Source organism: Vespula vulgaris, chromosome 3 (assembly GCF_905475345.1).
Source record: "Vespula vulgaris chromosome 3, iyVesVulg1.1, whole genome shotgun sequence".
NCBI lineage: Eukaryota > Metazoa > Arthropoda > Insecta > Hymenoptera > Vespidae > Vespula > Vespula vulgaris.
The window spans coordinates 3225360-3244567 of record NC_066588.1 but is presented as its reverse complement, the minus strand read 5'-3'; the positions used below and the strand labels follow the sequence as shown (position 1 = coordinate 3244567).

The following is a 19208-nucleotide window of genomic DNA, read 5'->3' as shown; positions in this document are numbered from 1 at the left end:
GATATTATACAACTGTAAAAGCATTAATTTATAGATTTTTATTGTTATTAAAAAAATACTATAAAAATGTAATACAAGAAATATATATATATATTTCTCTAACTTTTTATCATTTATGCAACTCTGTTGTTTTACAGATTATATACAAACTGTACTGTGAAGTACACTCAATTAATTCAACGTTTTAATATAAAACAATATTTTTTATATTTTAAAGAAGTAACTTTATTGGATAAATCAATATCGATATTTTGTAGAATAATCTTTTGGTGAAACAACCAAACCTCGCCCTTTTCTTGCACCTCTATAAACTGTTTCAATAATGTCAATCATTTCCTGCTTATCTTCCAGGGTCCAATTAATTTTATTATTATTTCCTGTACCCAAATCAATCATTATATGTTTATTTCTAAAGAAAAACATAACTGTGCAAGGATCATATAACTCGTACCTAAAAAATGATTTACGCCCGATGTTTAATTGTTGAAATAATTAGTAATCGAGTAAACTTACATTTTGTTGAAATCAGGAACTTCTGTGATGTCAACTAAATATATTACCGCAAAATTTTTAACCTTTTCTGCGATGTTGTAAAGGACTTCATCCATTTTCATGCATGTTGGATCCCAGTCATGACCGAATCTAATAACCTAACAAAAATATTATCACAGAGAATTTAATACAAACAATAAATTGACAATTTTTAAAAATTTCATCATCGATATTTATTTAATAATTATAAATAAATAATATAAAACTTACAACAACTCGATCTTCTTCGGACAAAATGGCTTGATCGACTTGCCACCCATTATGAAGATGTGATAACATATAAGACATTTTGCTGTATTTGTAAAATTAATTTTTAAATCACAATAAAGAATTATACATACATACACAATATATTTTCTATAATTTTAATATTATGCGAGAACTCATGAGAATCATCGGATACGTGCATCAACGTTCGATATTGTACTCTTCTCCATATTTGTTACGACAGCCTTAGTTTAATTTTCTATCACGATGGGCGTTACTGTTCCTTATAGATTCGTATACGTCGGTAAAATGGTCACCAATGATTTGTAGGTACCTATATATATATTTATCACTGTGAATTTAATGCCCTCTGCTGTACTTCTGCGGAATTAATTCCTCGCGTAATCACAAACATTGGTTAAATGTCATGACGCAGTGGGAATTCCATTTAGTAAAATATAACCAAAATTAAATATTATATGCCGATGATAAAAAGTAGCGAAATAATTTGTGTGTTACTCTTTTAAGTTAAATAAGAATAAATATATTTGAATACTATGACTTCATCAATTAATGTCAGAAATGTTAAATACATTTATCAATTACCAGCTTTAGAACGATTAGAAATTTGTAAAATATTAGATAAAGATGATAAGTGGGAAGAACTTGCGGGTAAGTGTCTATAAAAGAAATTTTATTTAACTTTAGCTAGATTATTTTCATTTAATATGTTATAATTTATAGGTAAATGGATGCAGTATGATATATCTGTTATTTATAGTTTACGAAAACAAAAAAGTCCTACGGAAGAGTTATTAAATAATTGGGGCCTTCAAAATCATACCATTTTGGAACTGTTTATTTTGTTATCAAAAATGAAACATTATGAATCAATGGTGTTTTTAAAGTCATTCGTAGATACAAAATTACATTGCTTATTAAATAATGACAATAAAAATCCTTTGAGGATATCTAATAATCAACAGGTTAATAAACATGCTAAAGATTTAAAGATTGGTACACAGAATTTTAATCAAAGAATTTCAACTAGACCGGATGCTAGAAAAGTGATTCTAGATGGAAATACCAAAGAAGCATCTTACAAAATAATAAATCAATCTTCAGATGATCTACAGTCTGTAGTTGCATCCAGTAATTCAAATAATTTACTTGTACCTTCCTTAGCACATCGTTTATCACTTTTACAACAGGATAAAACTAATTCCAAAAAATCTCAGTTTCCTATACTAAAGCCTGAAGCAACTTTACCAAGTGTTTCATATAACGAACTTGAAATTGCTACAAATGGTTGGTTGAAACATAATATATTGGGAAAAGGTGGTTTTGGAACAGTTTATAGAGGTAGAATTATTTATTTCAATGTTATGTGAATATATAATTGTATTAAAGAATGCATTATGTATTAAAATCATAAGTAAAAATTTATAATTTTTGTAGGTACATGGAAAAATACAAATGTAGCTATTAAAAGACTCGAATACAAAAAGACAAATTCTGATGAAAGTTATTTAGTTCAACTTCAACAATCACTCAAAGAGATAGAAATATTAAATTCTTATCCGCATGAAAATATTTTGTCGTTATATGCATATAATTTAGATGGGCAAGTACCTTGTCTTGTGTATCAATTGATGCAAAATGGTTCCTTAGAAGATAACTTACTTTTAAAACATAAAAGTCGACCATTGTCATGGCTGCAACGTCATGAAATTGCAAAAGGCACTGCACGTGGTTTACAATATTTACATACCATTGGAGAAAAACCTTTAATTCACGGCGATATTAAAAGTGCAAATATTTTGCTAGATAAAAATTTGGAACCTAAAATCGGAGATTTTGGTTTGGCAAGAGAGGGTGAAAAGGATTCTATGAAAGTAATATATTAAAAAATTAACGAATGTAAAGTAAAAATTCCAATTAAGAATTGTAATTATTTTTCTTTTTTTTAGGTAAGTAGAATTCATGGTACAAGACCATATCTGCCAGATGATTTCTTATATGGAAGACAATTATCTACGAAAATAGATACATACAGTTATGGAATCGTATTGTTTGAATTAGCTACAGGATTTCCGCCTTATGATGATAATAGACCACAAAAAAAATTTTTAAAAGAATTTATAGATAGTGTTGAAGATCAATATTTGCATTTATTGATTGATAAGAAAGCAGGAGAAAAAGATAAACAAGTATATAGCAACTTCATAGTATTAGGAAAATGGTGTTCTAATCGCATGGCTCAAAATAGGCCTGAAATGGAACTTGTGTTTCGCAAAATAGATGGTTTATGACATTGTTTTAGATTTCTATTGTTGATAATGAGACTCATAAGTATACAGATATTATTAAGTGTATATTTTATAACTATTAAGCATTAAAATATGTTTAGTTATGTGATCTAAATGATACAATATATATAAATAATATAAGAAACAGATATATATATATTAAATATTATATTTATTTGTAAAAAGAAAATTAAATTTTGTTGTATTTATTATATTGTAAATATTTCTTACATAATTAAACAATGCTAAATATATAATTTAATGATTGTCAAAATAATTATACATCAATAATAATATGAATCCAACAATTTTATATTTTTCCAAGAATTATAAATTGTTGGATTATAGAAGATTAACTTTTTAGCAACATTCAAAATATTTTATTTTAATCAGAAGTTATGTACAAAAAAAAAGGTTTTAATTAAACTTGCATACTCTTTGTAGTACAGCATAATGTTCATATTTTTGATACAATATACAATTGTTCTCTTACAAATTAAATACTTTTTACTTTTACAAATTAAATAGGTTTTTTAATGATTTATTCATAAATTATATATTTATTAGATATTACTTATGTAAATAATTTTTAAAAATTGTTGTATTATTAGTAAAATATTTATTTTAATTATTTAATCATATATTTGTCATAATCATTTTCCCATGACCAGTCTTGAAATAATATTACATTCATAAGTGATAATAATAATAATAATAATAAAAATAACAATATAATAATAATAATAACAATAATAGTAATAATAAAAAAGAATAATAAAATAATAATAATAATAATAATAATAATACAAAAATAAAATTAATAGTTCTTTTTTCTTCTACCGAATTAATTCTATCTAATTTTGGTACAAGATTCAGATTTAATGTCATTTAAAATGTCACTTAAAAATATAATGAATATTATATTAAAAAAAAATTTTTTTTTTATATCAAAAACTTATTTATAAAAATATTTGTAAAAAATCTTAAACTTTATTTTGTGTATATGTATGTGCGTACGCGGATATGTGTATATGTACGTGTATGTGTGCAACATAATTAAAACTTATTTCATATCTATATGTTAGAAAATGAGTAAAAATAAATTTTATCGATTAACTATATAAATCCGATCTTGATTTGATCTTTTCATTATTCGATAAGATGTGTATAGTCGTGTTTTGCCCATACCCTAAAGGTATCCTCAAATCCGCGCTATCCCTTCTATCAAAATCAAATTGTTGTTCTCGATGCTGATTAAATTTCCAAATAGATGCTGTTAGCGATAAAGTGATCAATGTTACGCCAATGATCATCAAGAAGTACATTACCACAGTTTGCGTGATAGGAAGTATTTTAACAATTATTTTTATTAGAAATAACAAATCACTCTTCAAAGATGGAATCATCTATGAATGAAAAATTAGAGAACATTGGTGTATATATATATATATATATATATATATATATATATATATATATATATACGTAAGAGAGAATTTTCTAAATTGTAAATAAACGTACACATATAAGTACATTGTAAAATTATTCGAGTAAAAAGAAACTTACCAAATCAGTCCAGAATAATGGTATCACTATATTATTAAATGGTTTGACTTTTGAATTGTACTGTGTATCATACATCACAAGATTCGTTTGTATTCTCGAGTTTACTTTTACTGCTATACCTATGTCCTGAAAATAAAATAATTAAAACGTATATATGTGTATGTATAAATATTTCTACAGATTATATATATATATATATATATATATATATATATATATATATATATACTACGTTATTGTATACGACGAAATATTTTTAACGTTATTAGATAATACAGACATATGATTAATTATTATAGCTTACAGGTTGAATTAAAACCTGTGTAGCGTGTTTTTCTGGATCTGGATGAAGACCTTCCACGTCGTTTATTAAACTGGAATCACCGTTAAGAAAATGTGGTAAAGATACAGCTGCAGGAATATCTGCAAAAAAAAAAGAAAAAAAAATGTTAAAATTATTTTTCCAAAATAAGAAACAAAAATCACGAAGTTCTTATTTAACAGAGATACTATTAATAACATTGCCCTCGACATTTAGAACATTTTTACAATTATTTTTTAAAGTCATAAAAAAAACAAAAAATATCATATACATTAATTATTCAACTTACTAAAATAACAAGCCGTCAAGTCCGACAGTCCTTTTCTATGGCATTTTTTTATTTTGCGACAATAACATTCGTTGTCCGGATTTTCATTTGGAGGGTCCAAAAAATCTTCCGACATGACATAAAGATAACATGGAATGCCATCCTCTGTAACAACCTCTTTCTTAAATACTATCGGTAACGTTCTACAAAATGCTTTTCGAAAAACTCGAAAAACAGCACGTTTGTCCAGATTCGGTGGAAACATCGTTCCTTCTGAAGCTCCTCGAATGCGATTACATATTGTATTTCTATAAATCAAAAGTACGCATTATTGTAAATATTTAAATACATACATACATTAATCTTCATTACAAATTTAACTATTTTAAAAGGGAAATTGATTTTTATAGATATGTTATTACTTCATACTATCTATGACCGTAGAATCTTAAAAATCATTAAAGTTCTGTTTATAAATTTGTTTACGAGAATAATTAGTTTTTACCAATTTACAATTAACGTAAACTTACTCTGGATAAGTTTTGTTATCTTCCTCCTCGCGATATCCCCAATTAGATAATCCAGGACTTCCATTATAGGTTTCGATACTTAGGTATCGCCCATTTTCATCTCTCATATCATCATTTTTACGAATATTTATGTTGATGATGTTCTGACCTTCATCGTACATCTGTAGAAAAAAGGTTTATTTCTTGACGTATAATAAGTATATATGTGTGCGTATGTGTGTATACATTTACAAACACGTTATTAAAAATTATATTAGACATTCCGTATATGATGAGAGATTTGTTGTTGCATTATTAATAATGTTCGTTGATGATAAGAAACGCAACATAGAAAATTGATAATACAAAAAAGCAGGAAGATATAAGAATCAATAACAAACAAAATAAAAGTATAAATGAATAAATGAATAAATGAATAAATAAATAAATTATTGATCGAACGTCAATGATAGAAAAAAATAATCTACTTTTCTATATAATTTTCTTTATTGCATATAAACATTTATGATAATGAATTTCAATTAGAATAAATTCACTAAAGATAGCAAACTTTTTAGTGAAAGGTATCAAACGTTAAAACCTGTAATAGTTCGAAGTGCAAACATTATCTAATATGTATATGTACATGTATATATGTATGTATGTACAGTAATAGTTCGTGAAAGTACGCACGTACATATATATAGATGAAAAATTGATGAAATATTCAACTTCGATTTATCCCCTCTCTTTCCACCTCTCCGAAAAAAATTTAACTAGAAAAAGATCGTTTTTTATTTGTAAATAATCTAGTTCAAACGTTTATATGAATATACTTTTGACAGTCATTGCAGTGTGCCAATATGTATTCTAATAATTGATTTACTTGCTCATTTCTATTTCTTCTCGTGGTAAGGAATGATAAAAAAATAATGAAATTTTATTGATTGATCACGGCCATGCAATTATATTCGTATCTGTTTACATTTTTATATTTACTACTCTGTTTAAATATCATGAACAAAGTTTATGATATGAACAAATTATATTTAAAGGTTGTACTGCGTTATAATTTATCATTCATACATAATTTATATATGATTTTTATTTCGCGTTTGTTTGTTATAGCTGGGAAATCGTAAAAGAAACAAAATTTAGTTTATCGATAATTGTATATAAAATTGATTTATATATATATATATATATATATATGTATATATATATCGATTAAAAAAATAAATTACTTACCCTATCAAGAAGACCAAATTTTCTAAAGTTGAAATAAGATGGTAATATGTCGGTCGCTAATTTGACCAAGGTATCATCGTAACCCCATAAATAATCATAAGCTGTGATATTCAGTATTGGTTCGCTACCAATCATATTGATTAATTGCGTGAAAGGATAATTAATAAAAAATCCAGAATCGTACAACGCAGACGTTATGCCCTGAAATGTAAATTGATATATGTTGTAAGTGTGTATATATATATATATATATATATATATATATATATATATATATATCTTATAGCCGACTGAAATATATTGACATGATTGATTACAAAATGGATAGAATATTTTATTTGCGATAAAAATTCAACTTTAAAGTTAACTGAACAAGCGTTATATCTAAACACTTTTCGTAATATCTATGAAGTCAAAGTTCTAACAAATTGATATGTTGAAAGTAAAAATGTATTGCGATTCGAATCTTAACTAATACCAATTGGTAAATGTAAGAAACTTTGCCTTGAATTATACAATAATGGAAAAAAATATATATATATATATGACTCATCAGCTATAGTAAAAAGCAAATTTTGATAAAGTCTAACTAGAAATATATGAAACGTTATAAATGTTTTTATTATTAATTTATATACTATTACATGTTTTGTCAAATTAAATCTCTATAATTAATATTTTAATAAACATATTATTAATAATGTATTGTGCTTTTTTTTATCGCTTACCAACATCGGAATATTCGGTACGGTAACAAAATCTTTTTTGGGATCGCTCTTTGATAATTCAGGAACAAAAAATACAGTCCTCCTTGGAATATAAGTTATAGTACCATTATCGTTAAATGTTACATTCGTATTTTCTAAAAATTCTCTGCAATTAATCATTATAATTGTATATATACATTAAACATATAAGCAAAATGTAAATACTACTCATTCAAACGGTATAATATATGTGTCGATGATTTTAAAGGTGATCTAATATAAATCATTAGGGATATTAAAAAAAAGAACATATTTTTTTATTCTTCAAACTCTTTCAGAATCATACAAAAGAATAATTTTTCAAAAATAAATATATTTACACACACACACACACACACGCATACTTATTTTTTCTGTTTGTTAATTTGAGAAAAATATTTTTAAATAATTTTAATGCAAATGTCAAGATATTTTAGAATCAAAAATATAATATCGCTTATTGGTAGATCACTTTTATAATCACTGGCTCGTACATGCATATACATAATATACGTTTCACTCACTGATATACATAGGGACCAACTTCTTCGAGTTTTAGTTTTTCTGTTCCTTTCAAAAACTCGTTAGGATTGGTGATATTAAAAATGTATACTTTAATAAATACATCGACAGGAGGCTTTTCCCATATGGAGTAAATTGCCGAATTTTCTCTCAATTGTAAATTCTAAAGAAAAGTGACAAAATATATTTACGAGACAAGATATATATAAAAACATTTTTATTTTAATGCGAGATTAAAAATAACATACTGTATTTTTTGTTCCTATTGTACTTACGTATTCTATAATCAGTTTTAAAGGATTGATGATATAGATTGCATAGCTCAATAAGGTGCAGATCATGCCGACCATAAATAAAATGATACATTCTACAAAATAAAATCAATTTTATTAGAAATTTTTTTTTCCATCATATTTTCCTAGTTATTAATATTCGATAGAATTTTTTTATTTATTGCCTCGAATAATCCATTTTAAAAAGGAATATGTAATTGTTTTTTTTTATTCGTAAAAGAATGTTTATATGCATACGTAATATATATTGTTGCAAAGGATTGTTTTTTCCTCTCTTACAAAGAATATTTTCTACAGAAAAATATGGTTGAAGTTACATATGTTAATTTTCTGAAGTTATATTTTACATGATAAACAAAGATACAGAGGAAAATGTATTACAACAGCACACAAGATTTTTCGTGTAAATGTTTAAAGATTTAACAAATATTATATTTATTATATTTCCTTCTAAAGCGAAACGCATTTATGTAAAACGAATTTCTGTGAATTATCTAATTATGCGAACTGATGAGAAATTTATTCCATTCTTCACAAGATCAATTAACTGTTCTACAAAATCTTGATTTGAATAAAAACTAAAAAAGTACTCGTGATAAATAATTTGGACAACAGTTGATATCTTGTATTTTTTTATCATTGATATGATTTATCATTAGTTCCTTTAAATTTTCTCATTCAATACATATTTTTAATTTTTATTCAGCTTCAAAGAATAAAAGAAAAAGAAAAGAAAGAAATGTAATGCGAACGTTTATCTGGGACTCATTTAACATACTTATTTTTATATCGGATACATTTTTTATTGTATTAAAAATTCCTTTTTTTTTATTAAGAATATTCATTTGGAATTCACTTGTCATACTTATCTTTTTATCGTACATGTTTTTTTTTTATTAGAAGATATTTTTTTTATTTGTAATAGTATCGTGATAAGATCAATAGATTTTACCAAACAACTTGTTATACCGGTTAGACAGGTTATCGAATTATCGAACTATTTTAAACGTACGATTTTTCTGAAGGCGTAGGTTCCTAAATAAAATATTCAATCAATGCAGCATGAAAAATGACAAATGTGATATGAGAATTTTCAAATTCTGTGAATATTAATACAAAAAACAATGTTCATAAATAAACAAACACAGATTATCTTATTGTACTGATCAATAAATAAAATGTCGAAATTTTCAATGTAGATAATATTAGCGTTATTTATTTGTATTTAAAATATAAACAATTCCTTTTTGGTAAAACAAATATAATATATAAAATTTTATTTTTATTTAGATATATTTTCTTTTTTTATTCAGATATAAAATATTAAACAATTTTCAATAAAAGAAGAATATTCTATAGTATTATTTATATTTAGATATAAGATGCCAAACATTTTCAAACAAAAATAAACTAGTCTTATTTAATTAAAATATAAACCAATAAAAATTTTTACAATATGATTATTGGACATATATATTGGACGATTCAATAATATGTACAAATACCATGTTGGACAAAAATGATTTAAGCGATTTAAAAATTATTTTTTTAATTACTCTTTTTCAAGATATTTTAGATTTATATATTGTTTAAATCGTTTTCGGTTTGTAAGACTCGATTTAAATCAAAAGTCGCCTAAAAAGCTGTAAGAAATGTTTTTAGCTCACTCTATATAATATAGTTCATAATGAACTTAAATTATTAATCTGATAAAAAGAAGTAGAAAAAATGGAAATATTTAAGAGAAATCGCTCCTTTCCATCAGTATAGAATTTAAATAATGAAATGCAAGAAACCAGATTCGATTCTATATAAGCAAGCAGTCAATAGACAGTTTGAAGTAACTTAAATCTATCTATATCTTGACAAAGAAAACAAGAAATTAAACAAGATTTTAGAGATGTTATTTATAGAATCAGTATTTTAAACATTCGATCAATACTTTGAATTAATGGTCATAATATTTATAATAAAATATCAGTAAGTACATAATATAACTATATAATTTAATTATTCATACTGAGCAAAATATTCATGTATATTGACCATTTATTTTACAAAATACTTATCATTAATTAATAAAAATACTGACTAGATAAATAGAAGTGAAATTCAAGTTGACATGCAAAGCTATTTATTAATTTGATAATATTATTTTTAAACAATTAATTATCGAATTTCGATGTGAAATATTATTAAATTATGTCTACGTTAATGTTATATAAATAATGATGACGAATAACGTAAATACATAAAATCTTTCATTAAATAATTTCTAATTCAAGCCTGGTATCAAAGAAGAAGTTCTATTTTCTGTAAAATTTTCTGAAAGAAAAAAAAGGGAAATCGTTCAAGTTGATCAACAAATTTCTGAGTTTAAAATTCCTGAGGAAAAAGTTTAAATTCAACCCCATTGACACGTAACAAAATAGAAGCGGAAGTTTAATGAGTGGTTACATGAGTAATTCATTCATTTTAATCTTGACGAAATACATACGTGATAATACGTAAATAGATAGGTATTTTTCTTCGATGGTAATTACTCGTCGTATGTAGATATATATGTATATATATGTTATCTCGTAGTATTAATGCTTTCAATGGTAAAACATTAGAATACTTTTACGCAACTAAATAGATATATTTTTTTCTAAGGAAATCAAAAACTAATAGCTTGTATCCTACCTTCGTTCTTCATTAAGTTATTTACGTTCTATGTTACACATCTATCTGCATCTTTATTGCGATGTTATATGTGTTATGTATTTTTTTGCATTTCCTTATATAAATTGTTTTTTTTTTCTTTCTTTTTTTACTAAGAGTGGAAATTTTTCACAAGTATAATTATTTGTGCAGACTTCTATTGAATAAATTTCATTTGCAAATTACATAGTCAGCTTTTGTTCATATAAATTTAATAATTTGCATAAATGCATATTGAGAAAAAAATTCGCAAAAGGATATGATTGATATATCGATCGTTAATGTGGATAGAGGAAAAAAGAGTAAAATAAATTAATATATGAAATAAAGCAAGCATTTTTTTATATACAAAATTTTATATAAATATAAAAGAAAAATACTATTTATTTCATTTAATCTAAAACAAGTTGTTCGATTTAAAAAAAAAAAAATATTCAAACGACAATATGACAAAGCGTTATTTTAGAAAGAAAATGGACTTTATAGTTTCTTTTAATATTTAGGAGAAAACAAAGCGTAATAAGAGATTGACTATCTATTTCATCATTCGACAGTTAAAAGAAATGTGAGTAATAAATAAGAGCGAGCTTGTTCATTCAGAGATAACTATAGAGAAATATAAGGAAAGAAATATCTACATGGACTCTAAAGGTCAAGATCGAGTGCAACCACTTATACTTTTCTTCATGCGTAACGCTTTCCAACTTTCATTCTGGAGAATGTAGTCTTACATAATTATCACGTTGAATATTGTGATTAACGCAACGAATTCTTTCTTTTTATTTTTTTTATTTTACTACGATAATACTTATCGAAAAGTTTGAAAGTAAAAGTACAATAATTATCGTTAGTCTGTTTTTAACATGTATTTTATATAGATATATTTATTAACGATAAGTGACACGAATGTTTCTTTTATTAAATATCATGTAAACGTGTATACTTGTAGTAGTAAATTTTACAGAAAACTTTTTCACGAAGGAAATATCATTTTTTGTTTATATTTCTATGATAATAATATAATATCTCAGTATTACTTCTAACATTACGAATATTTCTAGAAATATTTCTATATATTTGTAAGTTTTTTAAAGAAATAGTGAAAACGTACAAAATTGAAATTAATGTAAAATATGTATTGTTGAGATCCAGAGAGGAATAAGGAAATATTATTACGTAATACTTTTAATATTATTACATTATCAATGAAACGAAGTTGTTAATATACAATTAAATCGTTGATGAGGGTAACTACAGGTGTTCTTATTAATGTCTACAAATCAAACTTTGATATATTTCTTTCTTCTCGTATACTTTATTAAATATTAAATAACGTATGTCATAAACTAGTAATTATTATAACTGATCCAATAATATATGCGATAATATTTCATTTTATATATTTTCTCCTTTTTTCTCTTTGATAATTTAAAAGATTGATCTATGTAGTTGATACTAGATTTATTTCATTTAACAAAAAAGAATGTAATTATTATTTCTTATCGAATATTGATGTTTGTAAAAGAACGTTTTTTTGATTAATAAATAAAGATCGTTTAATTGGATAAATATAGATTGATTGATAGATTGATTTGAAATTTAAACACTCGAGAATATTGTAATTATAAATATTTATAAATGTAACTGTAAATTTAATCGTGATTGTAGAAACGATTTCAATTATACAGTTTGTTAAGTTTATAAACAAAATATTTACTCACTTTTAAATTGTTGTAAAGGTATCGTCGATTTCATGGATGCGACTTGAATCTCACGAATTCTTCTTACTTTAGCCACCTTGACTCTAGAAACCTGGAACAGTCATATAAGAATAATAATTGTAATTTACATTCGATAAAACCGCGTATACATTGTATACCTAAGCGTGTATCAGTATGTATCTATTATACATATATATGTATACATAAGCATTAACGATAAGTGCCGACTTTTAAAAGGCTGTTATTATTATCATATATGAAAGATACATTAATAAAAGAGAAGCTTTTTCACTAAATATTAAGTTCTTTTTTTCTAATTTATTACATAAAGGATATTTCACAAAAATTATTACAAATTATTTTTGTAAAAACATAATAAAATTTGTACTCTGTTATATTAAAACAAGGAAAAAAAAGAGAAAGAAATGATAAATGACGAGTTTTTTTTCATTAATTATGGTATAAACGTTATTAAATGAAAATTAAATGACAACGAGAATAAAAAATGTAATATAAAAATATAATGTAATATGATATAATGTATAAATATAAAAATAATTTAGATCTTATAATTATTGTAACATGTAAATAAAAAAAAGAATAATTTAAGAATATTAATTTTTCAGAAAGTTACACGAGGCTATAGAAAATTATATGTATAGATAACGCGCGCGTGCACTTATACGTTCTGTCAAATGATTCCCAAGAAACTTGTTTACTATAGTTCTTAACACTTTATTCCCTCTTGAAACAACAGTCAGAGTTCTTCCCTTTTGCGTCTAAAAAATACGTTTGGTTATTTTTCATTACGGCATTCGTCTATTTTCTTCTTCTCACAAATGACTCAGAATGACTTGGCAATAAAATACATGGTGTACGTGTGTGTGTGTTTGTGTGTACGTCCACATTATTAACACAAAATTATTATTTTTGGAAATTTCTCTGATATCTTATATTCATTTTTATGTTTTTTCCTCTCATAAGAGAAAAATATCCATACAAGGCTATTAAACAACGTGAAATAAAAGTAAAACGAACAAGTGTTATCATATTAATTTAACCTCGTATGTAATATGTCGTATTAGAACATTATGTTTTCAAAACATCATGATTATTAAAGATCCATTACGTAAATGGAATATATATATATATATACGTTTGTTTCATCAGTACAAAAAAAATGCAATAGTTGTAATCTCATAACGATTTCGAATATTTATTATTCTTTTTTAGATTTATCACGCACTCGTGATGCCGAGAAGTTAAAAAAAATATAACCCGTAACAATTACGATAGTGGCGATTTCGAATACATTTTTTTTATTGACGTGTATACATTTATACATATATACATACATACATATATATACATCCATACATATATATACATCAACACAATACTAACTGCGATAATAAATGTATAAAAAATAATTGCAAATAATACAACGTTTAATGCAATTAGTATAATACACTATAATGATCGATCATTAATACATAATTATCGTGTCAATGATTAATTATGTTTTTAAGTATCATACTAAAACAATGAATATTATTCTTGTAAAATAATTTTATCTATCAGTCGTATGATAAAGAAATTTCTTTATTGATCTTCGTTTTACGAAAGGGATCCCTCTTTTATTAACAGTTAAACTCGAGGTCGACGTCTTTTCTCGCGATTCAAAGAAGGAAAGAGAGAGAAAGGGAAAGAGAGAGAGGGAGAGAAAGAGATAGAGAAAGAAACAAAGAGAGAAGGAAAGAGAGATACAAAGAAATATTCTTTGTTTATTGAATAATTATTTAATAATCAAATTCTAACAAAAACATTATTTTCTGTTAGGAAACTTTCGATTTAGTTTTACTCGTTCTTTAATTTTTTCCAAACTGGTTGATGAATAAACTAATTTAAATTTATAGATTTATCCAATACAAAAAGTACTAAAAAGTTACTTGCGTTTGCAATAGTTATACAAAATGTAAAAAAAAAGACAAAAGAAGTTATTAATGAAATATCGCTTTATCGATTATTCTTCTAATATTATATAAAACAAATGGAGAAAAAACATCAAATTTTAAATATATGTGATAAAGCTTTATTTTTATAATAAAAAAAAAAAAAGAAAATCAAACCCTCGTTAATGAAACATTAAATGAATTATCCAGCCATATGATTTATATATGTATGTATGTGTGTACAAGCAAGTAGATACAATAGTTTTATGTTTAGTAAAAAAAAGAAACAAAGATAGGGAGAAATATACTGTAAAAAGACATTTTGACGTACATCTAGAATACCTATCTATCCTGAAGTAGGTCGTGTAATAATCTGGGTGTAATAATTCATTTAAGTCGACGTAATACATAGATCGTGGATAAAAGTAAGGTTGGCCTAATTTTTTTCTCATAACCTTGAAGAGGCACTTCTAGAACTGATTATGCATTCTTGATGCACATGTAATATTGTCTCGTATACGAGAGATTTTCGAATAAGAAGTTATCCAAGAGATGAGCAATACTATTTGATTTTATCAGGCTTGATGGCAAGTAGTACCTGTCAGCACTGTAGTGATTTCAATGCATGATGACCCATAATGGATGGCTAGACACTATATGTAAGTAGGATACTTACATACGTAGAAAAACGTGAAGCGACTTACCAATTGAGATTACAAATTTCAGCTTGAAAAATAGTTTATTTCCTTTGTTATATATATGTATGTGCTTGCGTGGATACGTGCGTATGTATGTTTGTATCAGTATCTAATATTTTCTATATATTTTCCTCTTATTACCATGTTCTTTATCAAATATGTGTATATTTATTTGTACATATAATTTTCTCAAATGTAGGAAATGAAGTTTTACTTTTATGAATTGCCAAATCATGAACAAACGCTGCCGTTTTACAAAGAAAGAAAAAAATATATATTTCATAACAAATAATACGCTAAGCTAGACTATAAACATGATTTGAATTCTTTCTTCTACGAAATATACTTATTCGATTTATGTTTTCTAGTCAAAATGTTGACACAAAGTCCGATTTATTTTAAATCGTAATGAGATTTAAAATACCTACGTTTCTTTTTTCATTTTTTTTTTCTTTCTTTTTTTTTAACTTGAACGAAAAGAGGAAGGAATTTGTACTTACGTGTGGATTTAAAGACTATATGTATTGGATTAACATGGTAGCAATATTTCAAAAATACCTATTGACGGAAGACAAATATGTAGATATATCTGTAAATGGATAAATCTTCTTTTGAAATGCAAACGAATGAACGCACAAACGAACCTATCGTACGACATTCAAACACGTCTCTGTCGATCGTGTCGTTTTCTTTTTCTTTTTTATCTCGGAGAATCCTTCCGATTCTTCTTTGTCATGATCATTTCCTTTCTTTTTTTTCAACTTGTTTCATTATTATTATTACTATTTTATTTTATTTATTTGTTTTGTCAGATATATTCGAACACTTCAAAAACTAGCAGCAGTTCAAAGCCGAACATCTATCTGATCTTTACTATCGTATATTATGTATAGGAAACAATTATTTGTTACAAGAATAATTTATAAGTAAAAATCTCTATTGTAAGAATGCTTTTGTCATTCACTTTGTATATGTATATTGTATTGGCCAATAAGTAATATCAAAACATTTAATAGTTTATATTTATATAAATAATGCTAGTATTTTTTGTTTGAAAATATTCAATTTTTCATACTTCAATAAATAAGGGACACTATCGTATTTGGTATTGAAATAATATTTAATATCTTATATCTAAATATAAGTAATATCATTATTAAAAAATATTATTGAAAATTTTTATTATTTTCTACATTAGAAAAAAAAAAGAAATAGTATATTTAAATAAAAAGAAATTGTATATTTGATTCTTTTTCTTTTTCACTGAGAATTGTTAGTATTTTATATTCAAATGAATAATGCACTAATATTTTGTAATAAAAATTATAAAATTATTCCGATTATTATTTCGATGTAATATTTACACCGTATATCAAATAATTTATTTTTAATATCTACCACAAATCATACAGGTTTCTATTAAATAGAATATAACTTAAAAAGAATACGATAAAAAAAATGTTCGATTAATTTTAATGAATTCTTAATAAACGTGTCATATAATATAAAATGTAAACTTACGTTTTTTTTTTCATTATATTTTAGATTTTCCATTGTTTGTTATTATTACTTGTAAAAGACATAAAAAGTAATAGAAAAAGGAAAAGAAGATTTTCTTTTTTTCCCTTCTACGTAACTACTCATTTACGAAAGGAATAAGGAACACTCATTTACTCGTCGCGAGAACTTTGTGAATTTGTTATAAAATGTAAAAAAAAGACAAATACGAACGAAATTTTTTAAGGGAAGAATATTTAACAAAAAAAAAAAGTTTCTCATTAAATGATAAAACAATTTAATGTATAAAAATAACACTCACCAAGCAAAGGCAAAGTATTTTCCTTAATGACAAATCGAGGACCGAACTTAAAAATTGATCGAATTGAAAAAAAAAGAAAACGAAAAATAAAAAAGACGCACTGGGATAACACTTATTCTTTTTTATATACAGTCCTTCAAATTTTTTTGGTTTCTTTTCTTATGCACTAAACCCAATAATTTTAGTATATTATATTTTCGTTTAGATATTATATTAATCACGAGAAGAGACACACGTATAATAAATAGGTCATACGTATAAATATATGTGAAAGATTAATAATTTCAACCGCATGTATTTATGATTGACAAACGTTTTACGAGTAGTACACTTCTTTGCAATCACACTCTCTCTCTTTCCTTCTTTTCTTGATTTAGTGCGTGGAAATCGTATGTGCACTCTGCTTTATACTGTCTCTCGATCGTATAACCCCCCCAAGAATGACGACGACAACGACGACGACGACGACGACGACGACGACGACGACGACGACGACGACGACGACGACGACGACGACGACGACGACGACAACGACGACGACGACGAGTTTGATGGCAATGACGATGGTAACGACAAAAAGAAAGACAAAACGAAGAACGAAGACATTGAAAACGACGTTGATATGAAGTATAAAACGAGCTTATATTCTTTAGCTCGTATTCGATTAAGAAATCTCAGCAAAAAAAAACGCAGCGAAAAATTAGAAATATTAATTAAACATACAAAAAAATATTATTCTTCGTATGAATTCAATGAATACATCAAGTTAATGCATTTACGATATAAGAATATAACTGATCTAAGATAAGACATAAAGAATCCAATGAAATAATATAGGTGATGTTTGTTTTTATAAATTTTATATTAAAACCAAATATTCATGAGATATTATTGATGACATTTGGAACAAAAAGAAGTGTTTAGTAATAGTAGCTATAAAAAAAATGTTTAACATATACGTAAAATAAATGGAAATTTATTTCATAACTATGAGTAATATGTTAATTCCGATTGCATACTGATACAATAATATTGAAATATTATTCTAAAAAAATTCTGACAATTTATATTTAATTAATTTTGAATTATATATTTATTCTCTTTTTTATTCTCCTTTACTTTATTTTCTTTTATTTTTTTTTATCTTTCCCTCCTTATCGCGAATATCGGAATAAATTTTGCCAATAATTTTGTTACCATTCTCGATTACAGACGATTTATACATGAATGATAATATTGAAATATAGGACGAGAGAATGGGTGTATATATAAATTAATCTTTTATTTAATTCTTGAATAAGAAAACGATAGTTGGATATTTTTTCTGTTATTGGAAAACTGTTTTGTTTTTCTTTTTCTTTTTCTTTCTTTTTTTTTCACGCGAAGCGCCTTGTGAAGTTTAACGGTCGAGGTTGATGTTGACTCAGTGTTAAGACAGCCTTCTCAAGAGATCTTTAAGGATCAGTGAAGCAGTGAACGTGACTATGTAGTAGGTTGTAACGACTCATTCTCAAAAAAGATACACATTTTTTAATATTTACTCGAATAGATTGAATAATAAAAGAGAAATGTCTTGAGTAATTTTCAATCGACAAATAAAAATAATGACATTGTATAATTAATTTGATTTTTATTATGTTTAATTACTTTCTCTTTACATTTATTTGCGCCTTTTTTTCTTTTTTTTTTATACCTACCTACATTACATTTAAATTTTTATAATTCACTGAGACTAAATGAATGAAATAGATTAAAAATGTATCTTGTATATGT

General features: G+C 25.1%; 3 protein-coding genes across 7 annotated transcripts; 1 reads left to right on the top strand and 2 right to left on the bottom strand.

Annotated features, from left to right (window-relative positions):
- Positions 1-18: 18 nt before the first annotated feature.
- On the bottom strand, positions 19-1058 carry LOC127062143 (thioredoxin-like protein 4A). Of its 3 annotated transcripts, none has more exons than XM_050989856.1 (4): positions 898-1058; positions 763-800; positions 514-650; positions 19-451 (listed from the first exon to the last, which is right to left on the bottom strand). In XM_050989856.1, the coding sequence occupies exons 1-4, from the start codon at positions 959-961 to the stop codon at positions 238-240; spliced, it is 453 nt and encodes a 150-aa protein (XP_050845813.1). In that variant the 5' UTR covers positions 962-1058; the 3' UTR covers positions 19-237. The 3 variants fall into 3 exon arrangements, with proteins under 3 accessions (XP_050845813.1, XP_050845815.1, XP_050845814.1); XM_050989858.1 differs by having other exon boundaries at positions 19-409; XM_050989857.1 differs by having other exon boundaries at positions 763-1036.
- A 105-nt stretch (positions 1059-1163) lies between these two features.
- LOC127062139 (pelle-like serine/threonine-protein kinase pik-1) lies at positions 1164-3324 on the top strand. The gene is made up of 4 exons (XM_050989847.1): positions 1164-1431; positions 1504-2121; positions 2218-2654; positions 2730-3324. Exons 1-4 carry the CDS (start codon positions 1317-1319, stop codon positions 3069-3071), a joined length of 1512 nt encoding a protein of 503 aa, XP_050845804.1. The 5' UTR covers positions 1164-1316; the 3' UTR covers positions 3072-3324.
- A 457-nt stretch (positions 3325-3781) lies between these two features.
- Positions 3782-17821, bottom strand: LOC127062138 (scavenger receptor class B member 1-like). Of its 3 annotated transcripts, none has more exons than XM_050989844.1 (11): positions 17138-17281; positions 12967-13057; positions 8525-8616; positions 8252-8412; positions 7710-7854; positions 6982-7182; positions 5755-5915; positions 5246-5532; positions 4939-5057; positions 4635-4760; positions 3782-4474 (listed from the first exon to the last, which is right to left on the bottom strand). In XM_050989844.1, exons 1-11 carry the CDS (start codon positions 17168-17170, stop codon positions 4181-4183), a joined length of 1710 nt encoding a protein of 569 aa, XP_050845801.1. In that variant the 5' UTR covers positions 17171-17281; the 3' UTR covers positions 3782-4180. The 3 variants fall into 3 exon arrangements, with proteins under 3 accessions (XP_050845801.1, XP_050845802.1, XP_050845803.1); XM_050989845.1 differs by lacking the exon at positions 17138-17281 and adding an exon at positions 17436-17821 and having other exon boundaries at positions 3784-4474; XM_050989846.1 differs by lacking the exon at positions 17138-17281 and adding an exon at positions 16117-16289 and having other exon boundaries at positions 3784-4474.
- Positions 17822-19208: the final 1387 nt, after the last annotated feature.

What these genes read in the sequence shown, in the direction of transcription:
- LOC127062138 (XM_050989844.1), bottom strand. Translation starts at nt 17,170, where the DNA reads ATGGAAAATCTAAAATATAATGAAAAAAAAAAC. An exon ending in TAAAACTGATTATAGAATAC is followed by an intron (nt 8,413 to 8,524) that starts GTAAGTACAATA and finishes ACTTTTCTTTAG; the next exon opens with AATTTACAATTGAGAGAAAA. An exon ending in GTTGGTCCCTATGTATATCA is followed by an intron (nt 7,855 to 8,251) that starts GTGAGTGAAACG and finishes GATTAATTGCAG; the next exon opens with AGAATTTTTAGAAAATACGA.
- LOC127062139 (XM_050989847.1), top strand. Translation starts at nt 1,317, where the DNA reads ATGACTTCATCAATTAATGTCAGAAATGTTAAATACATTTATCAATTA. An exon ending in TTTTGGAACAGTTTATAGAG is followed by an intron (nt 2,122 to 2,217) that starts GTAGAATTATTT and finishes TAATTTTTGTAG; the next exon opens with GTACATGGAAAAATACAAAT. An exon ending in GTGAAAAGGATTCTATGAAA is followed by an intron (nt 2,655 to 2,729) that starts GTAATATATTAA and finishes TCTTTTTTTTAG; the next exon opens with GTAAGTAGAATTCATGGTAC.
- LOC127062143 (XM_050989856.1), bottom strand. Translation starts at nt 961, where the DNA reads ATGCACGTATCCGATGATTCTCATGAGTTCTCGCATAATATTAAAATT. An exon ending in AATTATAGAAAATATATTGT is followed by an intron (nt 801 to 897) that starts GTATGTATGTAT and finishes ATGGGTGGCAAG; the next exon opens with TCGATCAAGCCATTTTGTCC. An exon ending in CCGAAGAAGATCGAGTTGTT is followed by an intron (nt 651 to 762) that starts GTAAGTTTTATA and finishes TATTTTTGTTAG; the next exon opens with GTTATTAGATTCGGTCATGA.